The 26,611-nt window shown below is 42.2% G+C and overlaps 1 protein-coding gene across 5 annotated transcripts in view; it reads left to right on the top strand.

Moving 5' to 3' along the window:
- Positions 1-26,611, top strand: part of TENM4 (teneurin transmembrane protein 4) — a 609,630-nt gene that overhangs the window by 240,361 nt on the left and 342,658 nt on the right. For 4 of the 5 annotated variants that reach the window (XM_075076073.1, XM_075076149.1, XM_075076381.1 and 1 more), the window contains 2 exons: positions 18,581-18,869; positions 23,341-23,610. In XM_075076073.1, coding sequence (XP_074932174.1) covers positions 18,647-18,869; positions 23,341-23,610 — 493 coding nt within the window. In that variant the 5' untranslated portion in view covers positions 18,581-18,646. Of the gene's footprint in view, positions 1-11,135; positions 11,296-18,580; positions 18,870-23,340; positions 23,611-26,611 lie in introns of those variants that run through there. The other variant, XM_075076241.1, reaches the window with a different exon arrangement.

The raw sequence follows: 26,611 nt of genomic DNA, 5'->3' as shown, positions 1-26,611 counted from the left end.
AATGCGTAATGAAACCACAGCTGCATGCAGACATGGGTGAGATCAAGGGATGCTTTTAAAATATTAACAAAATTGCAAAACAATCCCTAGGGGTGCTTTAGGAATATTTGATTTGACGACAACGCGATTCCAATTTGCTCTTTGCCAAGAGCTCAGAGAGATAGCATTCACGTCCAGTAATCCCCCCAAATGGCATCCTTCTTTCTTAAACACCCCTTCATTATTGTTCACATTGTTTGTTGATTTGCAGGACTTCATGTAATAGCTTGAAAGCAGAGATTAGGGTTTGGAGTGCAACCTGGCAACATTTCCTCTCTGTCTGGTATTGCCTTCGCTCCTAGACAACCTGCTCAAAATGATATCTGCTCCATCAATTGACTTCTTCTAATGAAAGATCAGTTCCATTTCATTTGCTCTTTTTACTCTTAAAAGAAAAAAGAAAGAGGAAGAAGGAAAATTAAATTGAATGCTGAGAAAAAATTACGCTGCTCAACAGTCTTGGGAGGAAAGAGAAGGAGCAGAGATTTCCTTAAAAAAACATATCCGAGGTCCCAATTATTGTTCCATTCAAGCCTGCCAGCTGTGACACTACCACCACAAGGTCTCCGCAATGCACATAAGGCAATGCTAGCGTGGGTTAAAGAGCAGGGTATCACACTGATTTCATGGCTTGCTTAATTAACTTACAATCAGAATAAGGAGTACATTTTCTTTTACAAAAGAATCTGAAAACTACTGTAAATCTGGAGGTACCTATTCCCTTACAGTTTGGCCAGCTGCAGTTTTGGCTCTGTTTATGCTAGGAAATTAAACAATACCAGGGAGTTATTGTTTATATTGTGGAATAACAGCTAAGCAACAATTAATAGAGGTTTCTGGCAATGTTTTGACCTAAGCCAAACAATTTCTGAGCATGGCTCAGGCATTGGTATGGGCCAGGGACCAGTCCCAAAATGCAGAAGACTACAGCCACCCTGTTTTGGATACTAGGAGGGTTTATTATATAGATGAAGGCTTCTCCATGCCAGTTGGCCTCAGTACCACGGAACAGTCCCAGACTGTGATTTACTGTAATAAAATATTTCATTTATTAGGGTAGATATCTCCTTTGTGTCTCCGATTTCAGTAAAGCTGTTCCCAGATTAGACTGGTGAAAAATCTGGTGGAGGACCAAGACGTTATTAGTATTCCTGCTTAGCAATAAATGTAACCATCAAAGCCATTTACAGCTTTTGTTGCTGTTTGCTTGCTTCTCTGGTTTTTATATTTGTTTTAAAAAAAGTTTAAATACATTTGTTTCCAAACTTACAAATTACTGAGGCCATTTCTTATCTCTTAGTGAAATGCTTTAATTTCAGCCTTAGCTTATATAAAACCCTGGGCCAGCTGGAAAGCTGCTATAGTTCTCATATGAGTTTATAAAATGCAAGCACAGGCCAGGAAAAGGGTGGAAGGTGTCAGCTGAGAAAGGGACACAGAAAGGCTAGCTACTAATATCGACATGATTAATATACTACTTAAGCACTCTCCCAGAGTGTTTCTCCCTCTGTAGTCCTGTATGAGAAGGCGTTGGCCTGACCCTGGCCCGACGCTGGGATCCCAGCCCTTGCCTCTGCCCCTTCCCCATCACATTCACCTTGGTTCCAAAACCCTGGAGTGGTGTCCACCTTCTCTCCTCCTTCCCCCATGAAACAGCTGCCCACTCTGATACAGATCAGCTAATGTGCGCTGAAAAGCATGAAGCAAGCGAGACAGAGGCATGTTCACCTTAGGCCAGGATCTCGACAGCGTCTGTCTGTGACCCCAACACCCCTTCCCCATACATTTATGCAGAGCCCTCCTCTTGAGAGCAGTTTTGCACAGCAGCATAAAATTAAGGGCTTACTTCTAGAAGAAAAGGTAATGTGGAAAACCAGGCTGGGAGGGAAACACTCCATGTCATCACAAGTCCAGCCAGATCACCTGTCACACCCCTGATCTCTGCTTTTGGCATCAATACCGAGGTGTGCTTTTAGAGCTGCAGCTGGGAGGCCCTCAGCAGGGCAAGATGACCACTTGATGCAACTACTTTCTCTTTATTTACCGGCCAAGGAGGTGCTAAAGCAGCCACTAACTGGTGTTAGAGTGGGCTGGGGAGCAAAGCAGAGCCCCTAGACCACGTGCTCCCACCACAACTGGTGCCTTTCCAATTTTACTTCATCCCCTTGGCTTCTGCATTTTCCTTCTCCCTCTTCCTCAGAGGCAGCTACTTAAGAAACAATCCTCTCCAAATCTAGGCCATGGAGACCTCTACTTGTTTCCATTAAGCATATAATTACAAGGAGAATGTTGTTTGATGCATTGGCCTCAGTCCAAGCCAACACACAGACACTAAACAAGGCCAGGGTAGCAGGTAAAACACATGCGAATAAGATTTCCATTTACAGCTCCTTGCTTTGATGCTGTACGCATCCCTCCTTACACACATCCTTCCCTGAATTACAATTTGTAGCCTAACACCCAAGAGAAATCTCAGCTACGGCCTTCTCCTCCACATTCCTGGGTAGGCTGAGGTGCAGGGGAGGCAAAAAGACACTTACGATCCTCCAGTCTGGCTAAAACCTATACACCTTCTCATCCAGATGTTGCAACATCTGGGGGTGCAGGGCATAGAGGAGTTTTGGTGCAATCCTGACCAGGATAGCAAGGTGACAGGGATGTGAGACCTGCTGTTACCCTAAACACAGCTTTATGGTCTCTCATAAATGCCCCCTCAGCCCCTAGCTTTGGCCAGCAGCAGATCGTGGCTGCCCTACCATGCAGCAGTGAACCAGACAGGATGCCTGGTCTGCAAAAATGCAGTTGATTTATTTTCATTTCTGCAATCATTTTATACCAGATGACAGTCACATGGATGCTTGTATTATCTCAAGGAAGGAGACATGCATGGGTAAAAATGACCAGCCAGGGTGAGATAGGGAAGGGTCTCTGCCTCTATTTTTTGCCCTCACAAAAATTTCTCTGCCTCAGAGGACTACAAGGTGCACAAACCCTGGGGTGCCCTGGACCACTCAAAAGCTTAAATAAGCAGTCACAGGAAAAGCAAGTAAAATTCAGAGCTTTCCATCACAGAGAATAAGGGGAGAAACAGATTTGAGAGAGGAACATCATATAGATGGAGGACAAAAAAATAATTCTGTATGAGATTCTTCCCCAGACTGTGGCCCAATCAGCTGACCTACTGATGTGGCTTGTTCTAAGATCGCCATCACCAGGATATCTAAGTGTCTCAATATTGTCCACTGACAGAGGAAATAAGTGAGTGCTCTTCAGTGTATGTCACAGCACCACGGCCCCAGTACAGAACGGGACAGAATGACTGAAGGTACTGACCCACCCTGGGATGAGGGAAGAAGCCAAGGAGCATGCTCCAGCCTCTGTGCTTCCCTAAGAGAAAAACAGATTTTTTAAAGAACCACATATTCCCCCTCCTTTCTCTTTTAATCACCGCTTGTGGGGTGCATCCGCCAGCAGCAGGACTGTGTGCGTGCCCGCATAGAGGGGCAAGGGTCGTATTTACACATCCACGTGCTTCAAGAAAGCTGCAAAAACTTCCCAGCCATTGGCATCACAGGGCTGAAATATTTTCCTCTGCTTTGGGGATGCACTAATTGTCATTGCACCAGCTGCAAAGCATCTGGGGTGCCTTCCCCACCGTTAGCATCATTGTGGGTGTTTGCCTCCAGCCTGCTGTGCCTATCAAGGATGGGGAGAGGCATTTTTACCTTTCATTTCCATTCCCATTAATACAGTTGTATTTTTTGAGGTATTTGTTTACATGAGTCTTCTCCATTCACTCCTCTCAGGGGAGCCATTAATTTATCTGCTTTGCTTTCCGTCAACGGGAGTTGACAGAGGGAGTTATGGGTTAACTGCTCTGTTCAGAGCGAGTGGCAGGTGCTGGTATCACTCAAGCTAAACGAAAATATAAATATCTCTTTACCTACCCAAGAAATCAGCTTAAATGCACAGGCCCCAGTGTTTAGGTTCAATGTGTTTATAAGTCTAATGACCCAATGAGACGTTGAATGTGTTTAGTGACAGCTTGAATGTGAGGCTGTCCCAGACCCCAGCTACATACAATTATGGAATGAAAATTTCAAAAATGCCTTAATTACAGTAGGCACTATGCTTATAATGCCAGAAAGGAGCTTAATTTTGGAGAAATACCTGCTCCATCAAAACCAGGCCCCTTTGAAGGTCCTCAGGGATCCTTGCAAATCGGAGACTCGCAAGGTCACAGGCTACACCTGAAAAAATTGCCAATGCACTTTGTTATATGTTTCTTCGTAGGTTCATTTTGGCTCACTCTGGGAAGGAGATTTCCAGAAGACTCCAATTTCTTAATTTTATTCCTTTTCATCCTCAGTACTGACACTTTTGAAGGCTGAAATATGATGCAGTGCAGCCCATACCATAAATGCTAACGTTAAAAGGTTTTGTACAGGGAGCTGAGCTCATAAAGCCCCATTTTACTCCCCAAGCGAAATGAATGGAAAATACTTCCATGTAATTTAATGGGCTTTGGATCAGATGCACAGTTCACAGAAGCCATTGCTGGTGTAAAACCCAATGCCAACCAGGAAATAACACAACAAATTCCTTCCTCACTGGTCAGAAATATATAGAGAAAAAAAGTGCTCTGTTTTTCTTAAAATATAGCTTACATGTAGCATGATTTACAAAACCAAAAGCTCCAAGGCAGTAGGGAAGATCTAATCCTTTATTTTTCTTTTTATTTTACATTGATTTGTCCTATATGAGATACCAATAATTGCTACTGAAATAAAAGGGAAGAAAAAGAGGAAGAAAATGCTGACTGCATTTGACCGGTTTGCTTTCAGCAGTTTTCAACTCTTCTTGAAAACAGTGTAGTAAAGACACTGCATAGAGAATAAAGTATTAACAGAAATTCCAATTAAAGACAGAGAAACTTCGGTCTGTAAGCATGGAGAAATGGATGAGGTGTGGACATGGAGCAGAGGGGTTTCAGCAAAGCAGCTTCCACGAAGCAGCAGCAGCTCTCTTGGCAGAAATGGAGCAATATTATCTCTCAGAGTTACAAAAAGAACATCTGATCATGGGTGGTAGGGGCTAAAGCTGGAAAAGATGTATTAGAAGGGTTATTAGAAACCCCCTGTTCTACTGCTGGAAAGCTGACTAGAAATACAGAATTTTTTAGATCAGGCGAGACACTGCGTGCCATGACCTAAAAGAGATATGGTTCCATCTTCCAGTTTAAATGACGGAAAAGAGTTTCCCAGCCTGTTTTCCTTCCCGCCCCAGCCCATTGCCCTCTTGCCTGAGCCAATGCAACTACTTGTGAAACCCCACTATAAAACCCAATTGATTTTACTCTAGTCCAATTAAAATTGGGGGAGGTTGTAAAAATAAAAAGGTAAGGGTTTGCCAGATAAGGGTTCTTCTTTTTATTTCCAGACCATTTCCCTGATCTGCTTATGGTGTGGTTTTACAAACAGCTGCATCAGTATCCCCAGGGAGGCAGCAAGCAGCAGGGCGGCTGAGCCCTAGCAGGAGAGAACATCTCAAGCCGGGTTTGTCATCAGAAACATTGAAACGTGGAGCCATTCCTCCACCGAGGTTGACATTTTCAAACCCAGGAGCCTGAACTTTGGTAAAAACAAACTCATGTTTAAAGGATTCTTGGCAATTGGATTTCCTACAGATTTCTGCATCCAACAGATGTAAGCATCGATCCAACTTCACTTGGGCAATGATATGTACGATGAGACATTTGGCTTCAGGAGTTTATGGCTGAGGATGTTGCTGTCTCCTCTGTCTCCATCTGTACCACTTCCTTCTTTACAGATACAATTGTTAGCTAATAAATTAACATATGTAAACCGCTTAGAAAATCATGAGCACTAAATATAGTTTTTTATTAGCTCATATCCTGGCAAAATATTTCTTTCATACAAATTACTTAATTGAATTATCCTTTGTGATTTTTAAAACATACAAAGTGGTTGGATCTCTGCTATTTATCATTCTTTTATGCAAGAGTTTGCCAAGGTAGGAAGGAAATTGGGTCAAGAATTTATTGCAAAAAAGCAGATAAGCATTTTACTTTAGGGTTCTTTAATGTCCATGATTCCAACGAGCCTAATAATCTTTGCAAATCATTAGCATGTCACGGCTCAGAATCCATCCTGAAGCTGTATGATGTCACCTAATAAGTTTCTTGTTAGACTCCTAGACTCTCTCTGGGTCATCTTCTTAATAATGATACATGTCTCATAGTTTATTTATTGAAATGACATGCTTAAAAGCATCAAACAAGACCCTTTACTTGGCTGTGAAACAGCTAAGAATGGTTATATCTGTTTTCCATAAAATGGGCCCAAAAGGTTAAATGCCTTGTCCAGGATCACACAATAAATTAGTGGTACAGCTAGGCATAAGGGAAACTAGAGCTCCTTCCCAGACTCTTGCTTCTCAAGTACACATAACTATCTCTCCATCTCAGGAACGATTGCATGGTCCAAACTGAAGATGTTTTACTTGCTACTTGAACCCATGGCCTTGATCTCTTAAGCTCTCTTGTCTTTTGACCTTGTGCAAGGTCAGAAACAGTCACAGTACACTGCAGGGACAGCGGCCTCATGATAAACATCCAGCCTTGGTGTTCTAAGTGTTTTTTGGTTTTTTTTTTAATTTTCCAGAAGATAGACTTTCCAGAGACAGAAAGCCATTTTATGACTTCAACTGAAAAGTTTGTGATTCAGAGATAGCCACCAAAAAAGACCCTGTGTTTTCCAGAGCACACTCTGCTCTGCCTCAGGTAAATGGTGGAGTCTTGTTACTGAGGTTTGCTTTTTGTCTTTTACCTGGTAAGACATATAAAAGATTGTGTTTGTTGCAACTATCTGAAACAAATAATATTAATTAACATTTATATAGCACTTTCTGCTTTCTAAGCACTGCACAAATGCTAACTAATTACTCTTGGTTTAGTGTAAATTAATGTAATCCTGCTCTGCTTTACAATCTATTTGCATCTTTTGTTGACTGAGAGCTCGTTCAATTACTTCTAATCTTTGGTCTAACTAGTCATTAAAGGTATGGCTAAGAAGAGCGATTTACATATTCAGTTGCCTTCTCCCCTCCACAACTGCTTCATTTGCTTTTCCCTTTTCTTCCCGCAATGTTTTTTTTGCAGAATATTCCTCAAGCTGGGTTTCTGAGCATGGTAGCAAAGCTCTCCTTCAGCAGACCAGTGAGCCTTCCCACTCATTTTGTTAAATGATATAAAAACTTTCTCTTCATTATAAGAATGACTTAATAACTCATAGCATCATAGAATCATTAAGGTTGGAAAAGACCTGTAGGATCATCAAGTCAAACTGTCAGCACAACACCCCCAGGCCTCCTAAACCATGTCCCAGAGTGCCACGGCTACATGGTTTTTGAACGCCTCCAGGGATGGTGACTCCCCCACCTCTCTGGGCAGCCTGTGCCAGGGCCTGACCGCTCTGGCAGTGAAGAAATTTTTCCTAATATCCAATCTAAACCTCCCCAAGTCATTCTGTTTTCCCACAGAACACCATATACAAGACGTTTTCCTATGGCAAACCAAACGACTTATCACTTAGCCACTAAATTAATGACCTTGGTACCAAAAATCTGGAATTTAGTTTTTAGTTTGGACTTGAAAAAAACACTTGATCTCTTACCTAGTATTTTATCTACTGAAAAATGTGAAAAATATTTGGCTTTCATGAATACTGAAACACAGTCCCAGAACTCCAGCAAACAAGTTTCTGATCTGCAAACGTGAGCTGGGGTTTGTGCAGTCTCTGCTAGTGACTTGCTGTCACCTTGCCCAGGTCACCCCCCTTCCGCCTGTCTGTTCTGCCTGTAAGATGGGAGAGATGCAAACGTACCTCCTTGAATGGCTAAATCATTAAGAAATCACAGTCATGTAACAACATGAATGAAGAACTCTACTCTTGACTCCTACTATTGAACGAGTCAACCTAGGGTCCCCTTGGCGTGAATAATCAGAAACAGCCACTTCTAGGTAATAATTTATCTATGCCTGTAATAGATGTCTAAAATATTTTTAAAATGAAATTTTCATTTTAAATGGAAGAAATGACTTTTTTTCCTTTACTGATTGTAGAAGGAATCTAGTGTGACTAATTTGGCTGCAGGTGCTTCCAGAACTGATATTAAAAGTTAAGTGAGACAAATTCTACTTATATGGGCAGCCTGCTCATCCCACCATGTAGATTTACAACGGAAGTATAAAATCAGAATCTAAATTTTGCTTCCTGAGTTTTTACCATGGTGGTAAAAAACCCCAAAAGTAAATAAAAATAAACCCTGCTGTTATTCTAATACCTTTCTGCAAGTAGGAAAGTAGAATTTTGCAAGGATAGTATAAATGTAAAGTTTTATATTTTCACCTGAGTTACAGTATCACTTATTATTACCTTATTAAGCCCCCTCCTTAATACATCTTGCAGTCCTGTGGCATTTGCACACCTGGAAGAGTGCATCAAGGTCTATTTTGGAGGTTCATACCCCCTACTTGTCAGCACTGAGCTGAAACCCAGCAATCAGGTGTAAGTCCTCGCGCTGGAGTGTAGTCAGCGTCAAGCAGACAGTGATGTGTGGGGATGTCTGGTGGAGTTCTCTTTGTAAAAGGGATTGCATCTGCTTAAAACCTCCCCTTAGCTACCTCTCCTTGTTATTCCAGTGAGGGAGCCCTTTGTTTAAGGCAAAACCAAATTGCAATTATTTTCTATTTCTAATTTGTTATTTTTATCTATCTTTCCCCCATAGGTATTTTAACTAAGAAAAATACACTGCCTACTGCATAAGCTTGATGTGTAATTGAAAGTTAAGCTTTGGACACAGTAGGGGTTATACTGATTAATCAATCCCTAGCATCTCTCAATGCACTCTGATTATCTCACAGAGAAGTCCTAAAATAAGTCCATAGAAAATCAGAAATCAATTCATGGGCCTTTGCAGTCTTTTTATAGATAATTCATATTTCAACAAACTTAGTTTGAAGTCGGACTCTTTGGGGGATTTTATCAGCACAAGAAAACAGACTTGTTTCTTTCCCAGCTGAAGGAAAGCAAGGATAGATTACCCAGTACCGCAGCATCTGCGACACGAGCAGGGACAATTTTACACATTATACTGTAGTAAGACGAGGACAGGTTGGCGTTGTGAGTAACCCTGCAGGAGTTTGGGTGTTAGTTACTGGAATACTGTGACCTGGATAAGACACTTGCCTTTGCCTGCAGAAGAGGGACAGGAAAACTCTCTTTTCCCTATGCCGTTTGTCCTGCCTGATTGGGTGAGAGCTTCCCTTTGCTGCAGAAAGTTCTCTGTCATATTGTTCTGCAGAGCGTCTATATAAATAGTGTTAATAAATAGGCAGGTACAAAATGAATCTGTCCCTAGCAATGCTTTTTGAGCATACCTTTGAGCATATTCCTCCAAACTCAGCTGAACTTATGATATCCCCTGCCATTCATTTGCAGTAGAGAAAGCCAATGCAAGCATAACCTATTATGCTATTATTTTCACAGCCAAGCCAAAAAAAAAAAAAAGAAAAACAAAAGAAAGAAAAATAAAAGAAAAAAAGAAAAAGAAATAATTCAGATACTGCAGCTTTTATATTACACCTCTCCTTTAATTCCAGGTGTCACCCTGTGAGCAGCTCAGACACTGGGCTGCACCCAAAGGATGTAGAACAGGAGCTGGGCTCTGAGCTCGGTTTTACATATGAAGTGTACACCAACATGATACTTTTACAGAAGGATACAGATACATGACAAGGTTTATGATTTAAACTTTATGTACTAATGGTTTTCTCTTTCCTAGTTTTCCTGCAGCAAACACAGCCACTCCTGACAGATTTTAGAGGCAGGATTAGAGCCTGCAGTGGTGACTGCAGGAGAAAAGGCAGACTTGCCTTCTTTCCTAAAAAAGTCCCAGCCACCTTTTCTGTGAGGGCAGAAATAATGCATAATAGTGATAAATAAGGTATATCTGAGAGTGGGTATGGGTTCAAAGCCTTGTTCTTAAGGACAGGGCTTTGAGCTCATCAACGCCCCCATGGAAGAGGCAAGACCTGTACACATCAGGCAGCGAGTTTAGAGGAGACAAGTGCTTCTTCACATAACACATAATCACACTGGGGGACATAATCACAGGATGTGGCAAAGGCCAAAAGTATTTAAGAGTCAAAAGGGATTAGGAAGAATCTCAGAGGACAGCTCCATGACAGACTGTCAAACCCAGTGGTCCTGCTAAGAAATTTGCTGAACTTCTGGAAGGGTATTGAGGGGAAGGACCAACCTTATTCCTTAAATCACTGTTCCCAACCACTTTCCCCTTCTTCTCGTTCAAAGCACCCACCACTGGGAGACAGGATACAGGGCTTGATGGTCCTTGACCCAATATAATCATTCTCCCGTGTATGATTGCAGTTCTTCACAGGATGGTCAACTCCTAGACACAGCTGCATGACACTCAACAGGCATGAAGTTGTTGAGTATAGTCTGCTACCTGAGCAGTTAATGCGCAACACTGTAAATAGTTTTCATGTGTAAAAGAGAGCTCAGTGGCCTCTGATGCCTTACGGAGATCGCTAGTTCTGTTTTGTATAGCTCTTGCAGATAAGAGCCTTTGTTTCTTCCTGTTTTTCCTAGAAGCACACAGAAATACAAACATTGCCTATGACTGCATCAGGTTCATGCAGGGGTAACAAAGATGTGTAGTTTTCTTGCCCAGTTTGCTTGGCAGAGAAGCAGGGATACCGAGGGAGTGTATCTAAGCGTGGGAATTCCCTCACCAAATGGTGGGATAAAGAGGTCAAACGACACAAGGTGTGCACAGGAGTTGTCTTGGGATTCCTGCTACATTCTCATATGGGCCACCGTTTTATTATAAAAGTTCCCTGTAGGCCACAGCAGACCAATAAAAATTAGACACATAACTTACCCAAGACTGGATACAAAGCTTACTACCTTGAGTGACCCTTGAACCAGTCTTTTCTTATTGTCTAGGAGATAACTAGATATTATACATTTTTTGTTTTTCAGAAGAAAAAACAGACTGTTTTTCTTTTCTGGAGGAAAAAGGAAAGAGTCCCCCAAGCAGAGTGAGGAAACCTGTGCCTAGGGCTTTCACCTAGGGTATCTGAGACACATTCAAGACTTCACCCTGTCTGATTCAGATTAAAGACTTAAATCTTAGTCTCCTGTAACCCAGGTAAGAGCCCAAATTAGCAGATGGTGGGTGATGGAAGAAGAATGGGAATGCTTTAGTGGGATTAATTCAGTGGCTACCTGCATTTGATGCCACCAGCTCTTTCTCACTCTGAGACTCGCTGATACACAGGCTGGTTTCACACCGTTTGTGGATGTCTGGCACATCACACACCCAAACAGTGTGTGTGATGTCTAGGTCAGTGAGTCTGACCTAGACAGGAAAAATTTGTAGGCTGAACCTAAATCAGTCTACATTGTCAGGCTGGCTCTTCTGGCATTTATTATTTAAACAACCATATGCATTTTCTATTAAACCAAGGTTCTGAGGAAAACCCACTTCATCCAAGGATGGCTAGAAAGACTCATAAAGAGTATTTCAATATAAAACCAAGATTGTTTCCAAAGTAATTTCCATTTTGGGGGAAGCCAGAGTAGGGTTCTGATGACTGCAGCTGCAAACTGTTTATACTAGTCAAAAACTATTTGAAAGTTTTTTGACTTCTGGACCCAAAATCTTCCCCTAGCACAGGCGAAAGGCTGCAGCCCATGAGGGAAGACTTAGGGGTCTGCAAACCAAAAATAACTGAGATAATTTTAATCCAGCACCCTTTGTGCTTTCACACCATACTTCAAATCTGAACTACTGGTTCAAGTTTTCCTGGGCCTCCAGCTCATTGCAGTTTTAGATTTATTCATGAAAAGGTCACAAACCACATCTTTTGGACAGGACATTACCAATTGCCTAGCAAGTCTCTTACCAGTAGAAGAAAGGCGTAGTGGTTGAGAACAGAAAAGGGAGTTTTTGTTACTTTCTTCAAGCACTGGGTGGAATCCAAGAAGTGTTAACTCAACCCTTCATTCTTCTCTCTTGTGCCTGCTTCTTTCCAAAACCTTTGCCAAAAATGTGAGAGGATGTTATACCTACAGCTTAATTTATTTCCTACAGAGACCTCCTGGGATTTGAACCTCTGTTATAAATCTGAAGCTTAAAGTTTAATAAAAAACACAGGAGTCTTTTAGGTTATATAGAAGAATCTCCCAGAAACCTGGTAAATAGCATCACACTGTTTAAGCCATGGTTGTCTATTTGCTAAGATCAGATCATTGCCGCCTCTGATCACCTGGAAATACAAATCTGATTTGAATCACCCCTAAGTCAATGCCTAAATATCTGCTGAATACATCAGAACATTCAACACTACATTTATGCCGGCTTTGTGCTTTAGACCAGGTGTGGAAACGCAGGCAATATCACAGATTTTTCTGGACAAATGGAAATGACCAAATGAGATTTCCCAGGTTCTGCATTTTCTGTCATGAAACCAGAATATGGAGCCTCAAACCAGGCATTTGCATCCTCATGGAAGTGTGGTGGGACTCTCACAGTAGACTGTGTTGTTTCAAATAAGATGTTAAAAGGCAAGTGATGACTTAACTTGGTGTAAGGCATTAATAAACACACCCACAAAGTCATTTAAGCATCTGAACACTCAAGGTTTTTGGTTGCAGCTTGGGATCCTGATTTGGACCTAACTTCCCAAATAACGTTGGGAACATAGCTGTTGGTCTGTCCCCAATATCTCTTGGTGTTTTGGAGAACATTAATGTACCATGTGGCGAAAAACTGCCTCTCTTTTGACTCTGAGTGGGGTTTTCATCATTCACCATGGGATTTCACTGGTTAGACACAACTGCAATTGTACATGCTCCGCAGTCTGACTGAAGGGCACTATGCAAACATGAAAGAGCATCTTGTTAATAATACCTGAGGTTCACGCTACTCTTCTCACACCGAGATTTCAGACATGCATTGGCCAAGAGTTTTTTATCTTAAGTATTCTGCTGTGCTTACGTGGCTCGATTCTTAAAAAACTCCAGGGCTCAATATCAGACTCTGCCTGGGAGATCACGACTCTCCTCTCAGTTCTGTTGCTTGTACCACCTTCAGCAAGTCACTTTGACTTCCCATGCCTCATCTCCTCCTCTCTAAAGTGAAGAAAAGGATACTTGCTCACTACTTATCGGCATTAGGTCTTAGTTAACAACTCGATTTGTGGAGCCCAAAGGATGGAAAATAAAATCCAGCTTGCTGCTCGGTATTCTGTGGCTGTGCTCATTCTACAAAGGGCAGCAGCAATAAAAAATAGGGAAAAAATTGCCCTAAGCAGTGGAATGAGAAGATCTACTTTAAAAAGACAAAACCCAGGCCCTGTCAAGTAAGACGATGCCATTTTTGCATAGGCGGTTTTGTGGAGGAAAACAAACGACTGTGGGAAGTCGTTTTGCTTCCTCCAGCACAAAGGTGGACCGAATCAACCTGCCGGGATTCACGCTCACATTTTCATGGAGACAAGATATTTCACTCTTCCAGCTTTCTCATCACCCTGTTGCCATAACTATATAGGAAACACATAAAGCTATCTCTACCTTTTAAACCCTCACATTTTGACAGAAAATTGGATGATATGACATGCTGCCTTCCAGAACAGGCACTGTCTATCACCTTGCTGTTAATCTCTGTGATTAGTGACCTGCAATGTAAGTCAGCTATCAAAGACCACCTGTCCCTTTTGCTGTAAGTGCCTCCTAGCATATCGCTTTGTGGTGTCACACTCTCTTGTCTGGTTTTTGATTGATGGAAGTTTGTCTTTTGAGCGGTGACTCAGAAAATAAATCATTCCCCTTGCCATTCATTGAGTGCGATTCTGCAGCACAAAGCCGGTGCGGTTAATCAAAGCTCCAAAGAGCAACAAAAAGCAACAGAACCGAGAATGAGGAGGATAGATATAAAGGATAAAACATAATAAAAAGGATTATTTGGGAGCCAACCAAAGCAAAAGCAAAATAAAAAAGAGCTGCAAATAAGCATCGCGTTTACTGCACTACTGCACCAGAACTAGAAAGCCAATTTTTTTTGTTCCGCTTCTTGACATATATGCAAAGATGCATGAAGAGTCCCACACCTCTGAAAAATATAACTATGTCAAGGAGTCTGATTTTACAGGCTTTAGCATGTGAGTAACCCTTTCGGGGGTCAGTGGGATTTTTCTGAGTTGATTAAGTAAAGCCTGAAGAATGCTTCCGTTGTGAATTGTACTCCAAACCAGTTGGTGGTCCGGCTGAGATTGTACACTCAGAGGGCTGACAAAAATAAGAATGGCTATTGCCATTAATTGGGTTGGAGAAAAAAAAAAGAGGGTGAAATTTGATATGTTATGCAAACAGCAGTATGATGAAAGCATCAAACTGAGCCAGAAACACTTCATTCCAGGACAAGAAAGTCCTTTCCAAATAGAAATGGGTCAGAGCAGAAGGCTTTTGTACTTTTATGGAGGGAGAAGGAGTGAAGGGATGGAAAGGACAATATTAGAAGCCTTGTTTTGTTATATCATGTCCAGCAAGTTTATGGAAGCTTTTAAAATTATGAGGAGCAATCATGAGCTAAGGGCGGAAAGAAACTGGTGCCTGAGTATGTAATTGAGACAAGTGTGATTCTTTGTATTCGCCGTGTGCCAGAGAAGTCAGGAAAAATGTGAGCTGTTGATGGCATGGGTGAAATTGTAGCAGAAGTGAAATCAAGACACAAGGAGTAGCAGATAAAAAATAATAATCTATCACAGAAACACTATGAGGCAAATTCCCTGATGAAACAACTCCATTGAAGGCAAGGTATCTAAACCATCTGGGAGCTGGGCCATAAAAATGAGATGACAAGAGCTGCATGTCCATGCAGAGGTGCTGGAAACTTACTTAAGTCAGTTAAATGCAACAGTTCCTTCTTTAAAAAAAAATAATCTTCATTATGTGTTTTGGGGGTGACCTTTCTAGTTGAAAAGTGTCTCCTTACAAGCAGCACAAGAGAGAGGAAGAAAGGGCTGAGGAGAGTTAAATTTATAAAGACATGAATGAATTGGGAATTGAAGCACTGTTATAGAGGAATGTGCATGTGAATGGTGCAAATTTACAGGGCTATTTTTGATGAACTGTAGGAAGAATTTTAGTTTTTCAGCACCTTTCTTTCACGAAAAGAAAAACCTTCATCTGGTGGGAATTCAGTCAATTTCCTGATTTTTTTTGGCCATTTCCTAAGTTGCAAGGTTAGTAATGGTAATTACAGACCCTGTTTGTACCTTGTGGCTCTAACTGTGCAGAAAGGTTTTCTTGGCACGTGTGCCTCTCCCGCTAGACAGTTTTTAAATGAATGGCCCTTAGTAGGAATTGCTGCAATACTCATGAGCAGGTAGAAGCCACCTTTCACAGAATCATAGAATCATGGAGTGCTTTGGGTTGGGAGGCACCTTTAGAGGCCACCTAATCCAACCCCCCTGCAGTGAGCAGGGACATATTCTACTAGATCAGGTCACTCAGAGCCCTGTCCAACCTGACCTGGAATGATTCCAGGGATGGGGCATCAACCACCTCTCTGGGCAACCTGGGCCAGTGCTTCGCCACCGTCATTGTAAACTTTTTTTCCTTATATCCAGTCTAAATCTACCCTCCTTTAGGTTAAAACCATCACCCCTTGGCCCGTCACAGCAGGCCTTGCTAAAGAGGTCGCCCCCACCCTTCCTACAGCCCCCCTTTAAGCACTGGGAGGCTGCAACAAGGTCTCCCCGCAGCCTTCTCCTCCCCAGGATGAACAACCCCAGCTCTCCCAGCCTGGCCTCACAGCAGAGGGGCTCCAGCCCTTGGATTTTTCACTGTTTATTTTTTACAGAGTGTAGCAACCACTCCCGCTCACATTTTGCTACCTCCATCCCCCATGACAATAAACCCCAATATCAGTGTTCATTATAACAGCTCTTACTACAGCGCCATTGCAAAGGAGCCTGTTTTAAGGTGTTTTAGTAAAAGGTATAACAAACCTGCTTCTTTTGCAGATTTCACACAGAGTTGGTATAAAGGAGACAAACCAATTCAATAACAATTGCAAAAACCACCTCACAATTTTTCAAGCCAAAAAAAGCTTTGGTTTTTTTAAGGGAGGAAGACAATGAAGTGAAAAGCAATCAGATGCTCTATTCCTTTTGCCTCTCTCCACTGTGAAAATACCAATATGTTTGATTCACTACAGCAAAATATCTACCAATATTTGGTAGATCTCTTACACGCTATTACTACATTAAATTGGTCCTTTAGCATAACACCATTCCCTTCACTATTGCTTCTACATCCAAGCCTTAGTTTTTGCACGTCTCAGGCCCTTACTCTGCAAAATATTTAACGTGTGTAAATTTTGGCCGGTGAGTAATCCCATTTGCATTCACTGTATTGAACTTACATAGCTCATGAATGAATTTAAGTCAGTGAGTTCGGTGGGTTTAAACACATGTTTAAAATCAAAGTGGTGCTCAAATCTCTGCGGATGACTTAAGTAAAGCTCAATTATAAGACTCTTCCCCCCAGCCTTCCATTTGTGTTCAATAGTTTTTACGCGTTTTGCTGACAAATAGGAAGTGTGAACTTGGCCTGCTGCCATCACTGGAATAGATTGCGAGAGAATTAAGTGGATTTTTTTTTTTAAAGTAGTGTCTTAATTTCCAGGAAGAGTGCCACAGAAACCATACAAGTCGTTTGAACTGAGTTCTGTCATTGCAAAGTTCATTTGAAAGGTTAAAGGGACAACACCCAGAGAGCAGTCTTAGCAAAGTTAGAATTGCAGAAATATGAGTGGAACCCTCTTTTTCTTTGCCCAGCTGCAGGCACATCTCACAGCCGTCCTGCAGCTCTTGCTCCGTCCCGCAGTCTCTCTTCAGCTTGAGAATTTGCTTAGTTATTCTTGTGCCAGACAGCTTGGCAAGTGAGGAATTCATAATAAAATGTTGCCTTCAAGCTTCTGCATTAATATTATGATTTGTAGGTTAGCAGAACCTGTGCTGAGAACCTTCCATCCTTCACAGGCTCATAGTTTTGAGAGCCACAAATGCCACATTACACCACATCCCTTTAAACTGACCTGCAAAGCTCACAGCACATCCATCCTCGACTATAGCCGTGTTGTGCTGCAACACAAATCCAGGGCAGAGCATTTGAGGCAAGGCTGGGGTCTCAGTGTCATGGAGGAGTAAGATTTTATTAGTATGTTCAGGATTTAGCCTTTCAAGAGAGAAATGCCAACAGAATGTGATTCAGTCCTTGCCAATGCCTTTTCATACATATTTACTATGAAAAAGACCAAGAACTGATGGGTATTTTCTGATCCTCTTCCTTTCTCTTTTTAAATACTGCTAGTAAACAACAATATCCTGATGTGGCATTTAGAGACTCAGTTTCTGTTCTTTAGTGGTCAGGAGGACTCAGTTCCTGAGAAACTCAGCCTGTAATTATAGATTTCTATGTTTGGTTTGTGGCTTTTATCAGAATTTTAACTCATAAACCAGTTTAGGTGTTCAAAAACATATTTTACCATCTTGCTGCAAGTCATTGACTTTTTTTCCTGTGACTTCTGTTGTATTTAATAAACTTAAAATGAAAGGACAATTTATTAATTATTTTGACAAAAATACTTTCAATACATGTTTTATTTCTGATATCAACTTCCTCTCTGTGCGGATATGTATGCTTGCATCCTGGCGCATATAGACATTGGTTTTCCCACAGGTATAAACCCCAGGCCATGCTGTTACATTAAGCAGAGCACTATAATTTATTTACACTTTCTCAACTCTGCTTAAATTCTAATATATTTCCAGCTGAGTAAATATGAGCCCGTTGAATAGGAAGATGTTTTCATCTGATTTCCATCCATATCTCACTCTTTCACTCTTCTTTTCTCCCTCTCCCTTCCCACTTGCCTTCTTACACAGTCTCATTCATTTGTTCATGCCTTCTAACCTCACAGTCTATCAAAGCACTTTTAAAACTATAGGACAGCATTTTTCCAAAGTCCTCTGGCTGCTCAAAGAGAGACATTTCAGCATGGCCTGATTTGCCGGAGATTAGGCGACTGATGTACCAAATGCATGCCTCCTGCAGGTGTCCGAACCACTTCCCGTGGCAAGAAGACAAGAGAAAATCACAATCAGTTTCAAATCCCCAAGGGCGTGCCCAGTTCAGGCAGATGCAGGTTGCTGTGTGTATGTGCCCCGCTAGCTGTGGCAGTTATTAAATGCCTCACACGTAACAGAGACTTGTTTTCCATCAGCAATTGTTCTAAGAGGGTTTTCCTGCAGTCCATTAAGTAACCTCTCTTTTGTTCACTGCAAGAATGTAAAAAGAAGGCAAATTAGCCTTCTAGTGCCTAGAGGTGTGAACCTAGATCCTATTTCTTTTATTCTCTCCTTCAGATTATTCCAATCTGACCACCACACGGACGTCATTATTTTAATGTTGAGTACTCAGACAAGGGTGCCATGGATGTAAAAGAAAGGAAACCGTATCGATCTCTGACTCGGCGCCGCGACACTGAGCGCCGCTACACCAGCTCTTCAGCTGAGAGCGAGGACAGCAAGGTACCCCAGAAGTCCTACAGCTCCAGCGAGACCCTGAAGGCTTATGATCAAGACTCCAGGTTGACCTACAGCAATCGGGTCAAAGACATGGTGCACCAGGAGGCGGATGAATTCTGCCGAGCAGGTGAGTACCTTTCAGGAGATGCTGCTGCAGGCAGGGTGAGTTAATCAGCTGAGAGCTGGGGCTGGGTGGGAGGGTACCTCTGAAGGACTCTGAGGCCGGAAGCAAGATATAAGGAAAGAGGGCAGCAAGGAACATCTTCATTGTATTGCACAGACGTGGGATGTGTGCAAACCAATGCCCTTAAGTGGGATACCCCTAGCCTGTGTTCATTAGCATCTACTAAGACATATTTTCTGTGTCTTAGTCTTTCTGCCTCCAACAGCACTTTGCTACTTCCCACGATGAGAGCAACCCCCCTGTGCGCACGCCGCACAGTACTGGTGTGGCCTGCTCAGGAGGCCTTCACTATGCCATGTGCCTGCTCTGTCATGGAGGAAGCCAACAAGGATCCTGAGACAGCAGAAAACCAGGGGAGAGTGCCACTGTCCACACCGCCCATCTGGGCTACAGCAAAACCCAAAAAGCCTGGAAGAAGGGAGGCAACTGAGCTGCAGACGGGCTGAACCACCCTCAGCATTGCGCGTGGCCGGCAGGCTGTACGTTTGAGATGGGGACACACTCCAGTATTAGAGGAGTGGTAAAGAACCACTTTTACGACTTTTAGGACTCCGTTTAGAGAATCCGGGTCATGGGAGCTGTGAAGATGTGGAGGTTAATGGGCCAGCAGGGGCTCCACAGTCCTAACAGAGACTCCAGATATTCTCCTTTTCATTGCTAGTCTGAAGTCAGTGCAGTTGTATTTTCACTGCTGCTCTTGCCTATGTGAGGTAGATTTCTGGCCCCTGCTACAGCCTCATCTTCATTTTTCTGTAGAGACATGAGTGACTTAGTTCAGAAACCAAGCAGGGCTTCACATAAATTATTTTTAGAAGTCCATCAAGAAAAGCATAAAATAGCAAAGCGAGTCGAATGGAGTAGGCAGCATTCCAGACAATGAGCATAAAATAGCTGACCCAGGCTGCTCTGAGTGCACCCTCTGCAGTTTGGAGAAGATGATTCCCCAAAAGGAATGCATACAACTGCGCTCGTTTAACTTGGGGGCTGCTTAATTTCACTCTTCAAACACCATGCAGTTGTGGTTTTGCTGCAAGACTCATCTTTAAAGCATGCACAAGCAAAATGACTTGCAGAAGTATCATGGCTTTGGTGTTTGTACCTCAGGGTATCTGCAACAGGCAATAATTAACAAAAGGGCCTATAGGTGTTGTAAGTAATACTTTGCAATCATAAAAGGAGTTTCCCTCTTAGCAACCCTGAAGTACTTCATCCCCTCTTAAGGAATCTATGAAGTTGTAAAGAAAAGGAAACCTTTTAGATCATTGAGTTTGCTCACTTCATACAATATATTCACCATGCAGGATAGATGTGAATTAGTACAGGTCAGCGGGTTTCAACCTGAGGGTCCGTGAGGCCATGCAGGTCCACAGGCATCTCCTAAGAAGCCCACAAAAGATAAATAAGAAAAGCCAGCCTGTTGACAGGGAGTATAAATTCACTATACACAAGTTCATACTTCCCTAGGAAAAATTTTTAGGGTACCAAGAATTAGTAAAAACCACTGGTCTAAGTGGCTGAAATTAATTGGGAAGAGGTTAAGATTACCCATGTCAGGCCACCAGTTCTACTCCTGATACACCACCCACAGAATTTTCAATTTCTATTTTTCTCCCAGTTTATCCTGAGAGTCCCAAGACTGGCCTGAGGAGTGTTAACAATTACCCCAGGCTTTCTGTGCCACGTTTTCCACTGGCACAAAGCCATGAATGGACCTCACTTTGCGGTGCTGCTTGGGCTCACGCCAACTGAAACCAACCCTTATTAGCTTGCTCGACATCAACAAGGCAAAGTGAATTTCTCTCCTGCATTGGTTTGGAAAGCAGAGGAGGGAAACATTTCAAATTGACCAAATAAATTCAGTAAATAAACAAGTCAGCATTTAAATGGTTTTAGCTAGAGTGAGAGTGCCAGCAAATGTGCAAGTCAGCACAGGAAAAAATAGACCAGATCTGAATTAAAAAGTCTCAGATATTTATTATCTTCCTCTTATTGACTTGAGTTCTTCCAGCTTAAAAGGCAACAGTGAGCATAGAATATGAAAATCAATGCCTCTCCTGCTGTTTATTGCAAATAAATTTGATTTTCAGTTAATTGTAGCAGTCATTTTTCATAATTTATGAGCTGCTGTTACTGGAGAGCATCAGTCACGCTGCACATTGATGTGTCTGATGAGTGTGGCTTGTTTCAGAGGAAGGTGGAACTTGCCATCAGTGACTGAGAAGTACAAGCTAAACCATAAGATGATGTCTTCCAGTACTCCACAGAGGATGGTTTAAAAACTACCTGGCCTTGCACAAAAGTCAAAACTGGAAGAGATAAGCAAAGTCTCTGGGGAGATGCTGCTTCCTTGCATTTATAACTTTGGTCAAGTTCATTTGCTACCTCATGCCATGGAGTAGCAGAAGACACTCTCTCAGACCGCTTTGCAATCAAGTTAAATGGATTAATTTGCCACAAGCTTGCACCGTGTTCCCCGAGCAAGGCCCTAGGATTTGACAGAGGTGTGAGCCCCAAGCGACCTTATCTGTCCACTCCGTTTGAAAGCTTTAATCTTGTTTGGTCAATTAAAAAGGTGTGAAGTTCATGAATGCTTTATATAGTTTGAGTGCTATCAGCTGTAGGCCCGCAACCAGCCGAACCACGGTTATTTCCTCCTGACCTCAAACAGCTCCTTCTCTGAGCTTTACATGCAAATGTTGTGCAGTCCCATTATTCACCTTGCAGTCGAACATCTCTCTGTTCACTGTGAGCTGCAAAGTGGACTGAATGAAAAACTGTAATAAAATAGTATCTCCCTCGGGCTAGCTGATGATTCGGTGCATGTGTGCTATAATATGAGAGACCTTACCCACGCAGCAGGGCTCAGGGACAAGCCAGGGTGCTTCCACAAGAAACCAGACTCTGGAAAACTTGAAATCTGACTGTTTCTATTGGATACACATTTTCCACCATGTGATATTTAACATCAACAAATGGAAATGTGAAGAATGCCACATGCATGTGTGGTTTTGAGCAGGGAGAGAATCTTGTCTCAGTTTTGGATACAACCATGAAGTCCAGACCTGATGAAAAGATTTCAATAATGCGTAGATACAAACTTGACTGGTCAAAGCGAGATTTGGGCCTGAACTTTCCTGGCAATCCTGCATTCAGATTTATCTTAATCAAAACATGCCTGAGCTGCAAACCCTGCTCTAAAACTGAGTCTGTGGCCTGCGCATAGAGTTGGCAACTTCCATCTCTCGTTTTATTGCAGGGGATTTACTTATTGAAATAGTGGGAAGAAGCCAGCTAGACTGAATTTGATCACTGGTGTTGGTATTTGGCCACAGTCCAGGGCCTTATGCCTCCTACTGGTTATAGATAAAGTTCCTTAATCCACCCCATCAAGGCGTAGCGTAACAGGAGCCAGGGTGCATTGTGCCATATAAATGCACGGTGCAGCTAAAGACATTCACAGGTGGCCAAGAACTTTTAAAAACATTCAGGGCTGAGAAATAAAAGCACACATTAATAAATAAATGTGGATTAAAATGGAGTCACTGATTGCTCTCCCCAGCTTCCTCAAGCAACTTTCCGAACAAAGCGTACTAATATTTGAAGCCTCATTCACATTGATTCGGTCTGATTTTGAAGCTCTGCAGGTAACTAAACATGAACACAAGAGTCATTCTTCAGGTTATATTTTTAGTCAGCTAAACAATTGCATCTCTTTGCAGCCAAATAACTTCTGCTGTGACTGTGTCAGAATTAATAGCTAAACTGAGTCAAAGTGTGAGTGGTCAGCAAGGGGAAAGCGAGATCGCCAAAGGAAATTTAAACCCCCAGTATGTAATTTCAGGGATTTCAACAAGCAGAACTCACTCAGATTTCCTACTGTGGTAGAGTTGCCAGGTGTATGGTAGGAGTTTGATCGTTGCATGCTTCATTTTGGATTTCTCCCGAGATTACATTTTGTCTCTCCTAAAGAATTCCACCATATCTCTGTGTGTCTTTGCTTTCAAATTTGATGATTTGATGATGGTTGAGTCTCCATCCCTGGAGGTATTAAAAGAAGGGTAGACGTGGTGCTTGAGGATATGGTTTAGTGGTGGACTTGGCAGTGATAGGTTAGCGGTTGGACTCGATGATCTTAAGGGTCTTTTCCAACCTTAACGATTCTATGATTCTATTTCATTGAAGACTCCTGAGGTTTTGTCAGGTTCTAGAAGGAGGAATCGAGCTGCTTTTTGGTCTTGGCATGGTCACTTGGTCTCCCACTAACCTAGACCAGGGAAATTTTTGATATGAGGTTAGGACTTGGGTGCTGCTGCTCCCCACTTGAAGACAGAGGATGAACGGTTCTGCTATTGACTTGTGCTAGATGAAACCATCTCCTGTTAAAGAGTAACGGGGCTGCTGTGTTTTGTCCCAGGAGCCAACTTCTCTTTGCGAGAGCTGGGTCTTGAAGATGTGACACCCACCCATGGGACTTTGTACCGGACTGATATCGGGCTGCCTCACTGTGGCTACTCCATCAGCACCGGCTCAGATGCCGACACGGAGGCAGATGTGGTCATGTCACCCGAGCACCCCGTGAGGCTCTGGGGACGCAACACCAAGTCTGGACGCAGCTCCTGCTTGTCGAGCCGGGCCAACTCCAACCTCACCCTCACCGACACGGAGCACGAGAACACTGAAACCGGTAAGTGGTGACAGCGCATGCAATGTCAGCCTCGAGCTCTACCAGGAATGGCTCTTCTTACCGCTCCACCTTAATCTTCCTTAGGTTTTCTGTTGGGTTTTTTTCTCAGACTCAGTGAAAACACTCTTCTAATAGACCCATGTCGTGGCCTTTTGTACTGTCCTACAGTGTTTGTTAATAAACTGCTGGAGAAGCTCCTACTTATTTATCACAGCGACAGAGATCATTAAGTGGCTGTAATACTCTCTCTGCTTTTTGTAGCGACCTTTCAGACAAAAAGCATTTAAATCTCCCCTCCTCTGGCTGATGCTGCTCTTATCTTTGCTACAGATTTTCAGGGCAGATAATTTCCTTCTTTTCCTCGCTGGTTCCTTGACAGGAGCCGTTTCATTTATGTAAATCAGCTGACTGCTCTCTGAAGGAAAACGATGGTGAAATAGTTTTAGAAGACTTTTTCTTCGTGCGAAATAAAAGCTGAAGGTCACAGATTTTTTATCTCTGTAACTTTGTGTCCCCAGCTGCGGGGACTCCTGCATGTGTTTTGTAGGTCTGTGAACCTTTTGGTCAGCAGTTCTGCCAAGCAGTATAGGAAGGAGAGAGGATTTTGATTCAATTGCAGCTTGACCCGGGGGTTCACACAGCCCTATATGCCTTTGCACCTTTAATTCAATTATGGCACAGCCTGCTCCTTAATATAGCCACTGCGTACAAGTCATTGGGAGATTGAGCTCAGCACAGAAAGCTGATGTGAAATGACTATATTGCTTGTTCTCTTTATGCTTTTTGCCACAGTATTATAGTGACAAATGGTGATAACTTTTCCTTGGGAAGCCATGACATGGTGAGACATACACCACCCACATGATTTTATGTTTAACTCCAACAAATTACAGTTGAAGCTTATTAAGTTTCTGCTCAGAGATAATGATATATTAGCAAAGGTCAAAGATAAATGGCCTTGTGTTTAAAGAATGTACAGAAGAATCTTTTAAAATTATCTTTACAATTTTTTTAAAGTTTCTTAGTGCAGTATCTTACAGCTCTGCACGCATTAGGCCAGGCAGACACACAGTGCCAGACTATATCATTTTCCTTCCAAGCCTTGTGTTTTGATGAAAAACCAGAGGAATCATCAGGGTCAATTAGAGTTTTGCACACTCCCAAGAAATTGCTAGAAAACAACCAAAAGCAAACACCTTGCTCTTCCATGCCATTCTTGTGTATCTAAAGCTCTCTCTTCTGCTTTTTCATGGTGGTGTATGAGCAGCTGTGATCCTAACCCATACATTTTTCTTTCCACGCCTACTAAGAAAAGCAAAATACAGAATTTTAGTCTTTTTTTTTTTTTTTTTTTTCTTAAGAGACAAGAATTACATTAGCTGCTGGGGTCTTTTTATCTGGTTTCCGTAATGCTATCTCTACACGTGCAAATGCAACTTTGTACCTACAGATCACTTACAAATGAAATTATGTTAGCAACAACAGATTAGCAACAGCACATGCCTTGAAAGGCTTTACTGAAACTAATAACAGAGGCAGCAGTACTCATGTCAGGGCTGAGGCAACCTCCAATTCCTCTTCCCTTAATGCCACACTAGCCATTTGTTGAACCACCATTTCACAGCAACTAGAAAAGGGAAAGCAGAAAGGTAGAGAACACACCTGCGGGTTTTTTAAGTTCTGTACAAACATAGAAGGAATTTCTTTGGACCATAGGCACTTGCAGTCTGAGATTTTGAGTGTTTTGAATGACAAAGGCTATATCATACTCAAAAATACAAAGTCTGTGTAGCATAAATAAAATCTAGAGAGCTGTGCTTTCCAGTATGTAATTGTATTGTTCATACTGACAAAAAAAAGAGGTGGTGGAACTCGAGGGAAAATATTGTGATTCAAACTCTGTTGGGGAGCTTCAGCTGATGCTCAGACTTCCCTGGGAAGATAGCAGAGACATCAGGCAGGTTCAGGTCAGAAAAACTAGTCCAGAGCTTAGAGAAAGGCATATCATTTCAATATAGGGACTGCAGTTGAATTGGTGGAAAAAAACATATCCAAAGGTTGCAAGGGAAGAAAAGAAGAAGGACTAAGGACAAGTCTTAACTGTACACAAAATTTGGCCGTTTTCATTCATAAAGGTGTGAGAAACTTTTGCACACAAAACCCTTACAACCTGAAGCCTGCTGTTGGAGAAAATGAAGCCTAAGACCCTCTCAGAAGCTTTCTCTAGCAAATGCGAAGGCTGCTCTGTGTTTCCTCCCTCTGCCCAGAAGCAGCGTTACCCTGGGCTCTCCGCTGCTAGCTATCACACCGGCTACTTTGAGAAATCCCAGATTTATAGGAGAAATGTTTTCAAGAAGACATGAAATTTTGCTAATGGCAGCATAAAGTAACATAATGCTATGACTCAGTTTACAGGATACCTTTATTAGTCAATATTAATTGTTGACAGTATTGATAGAAGTTATAGCCTTTAGCTGAAGTCAATATGGAGCTTTATGAACCTGCCATCAATAGAAGATTTTATGGGGCCCATTAAAGGAACTTTTCCAATGAAGGTTAACATCAGCAATTTTAATGTTGCTCATTATTTATCCAAAATAAATAATCAGAATTTACTTCTGATGTTTGTAAATCCAAAGCCGTCAAAGCAAGATTCTACCGAGACATTTATTGCATTCTTAGAAAATGAGAGGTCTGGTTCCCTCGAAAAGCAGGTTTGCTTTCATTTCAGAAGTGGTGATGCCTTGAAGGAACAGATGCACAGCTCAGTAAGTGCAGCCACAATCCACCCCTCTGTCTTTAAGGAAACTGATGAAGTGCTCTGGTTCCATGGCATATTACAGTCCATAAATCACTTGCAGAGGCAGCTGGAATGAAAAGCCATGCGTTACTTTATCTAAACTGTTCCCAGGCTTTCCAGGAGGTTGAACACTTTTACTAGGTTAAGAGTTTGTTTTCAGTGAAGAGTTAGCTTGAGTTATAATTCTGGCATCGCCCTGAG

Source organism: Phalacrocorax aristotelis, chromosome 1, assembly GCF_949628215.1.
Source record: "Phalacrocorax aristotelis chromosome 1, bGulAri2.1, whole genome shotgun sequence".
Classification (NCBI taxonomy): domain Eukaryota; kingdom Metazoa; phylum Chordata; class Aves; order Suliformes; family Phalacrocoracidae; genus Phalacrocorax; species Phalacrocorax aristotelis.
This window is presented reverse-complemented; position numbering and strand designations above follow the sequence as displayed.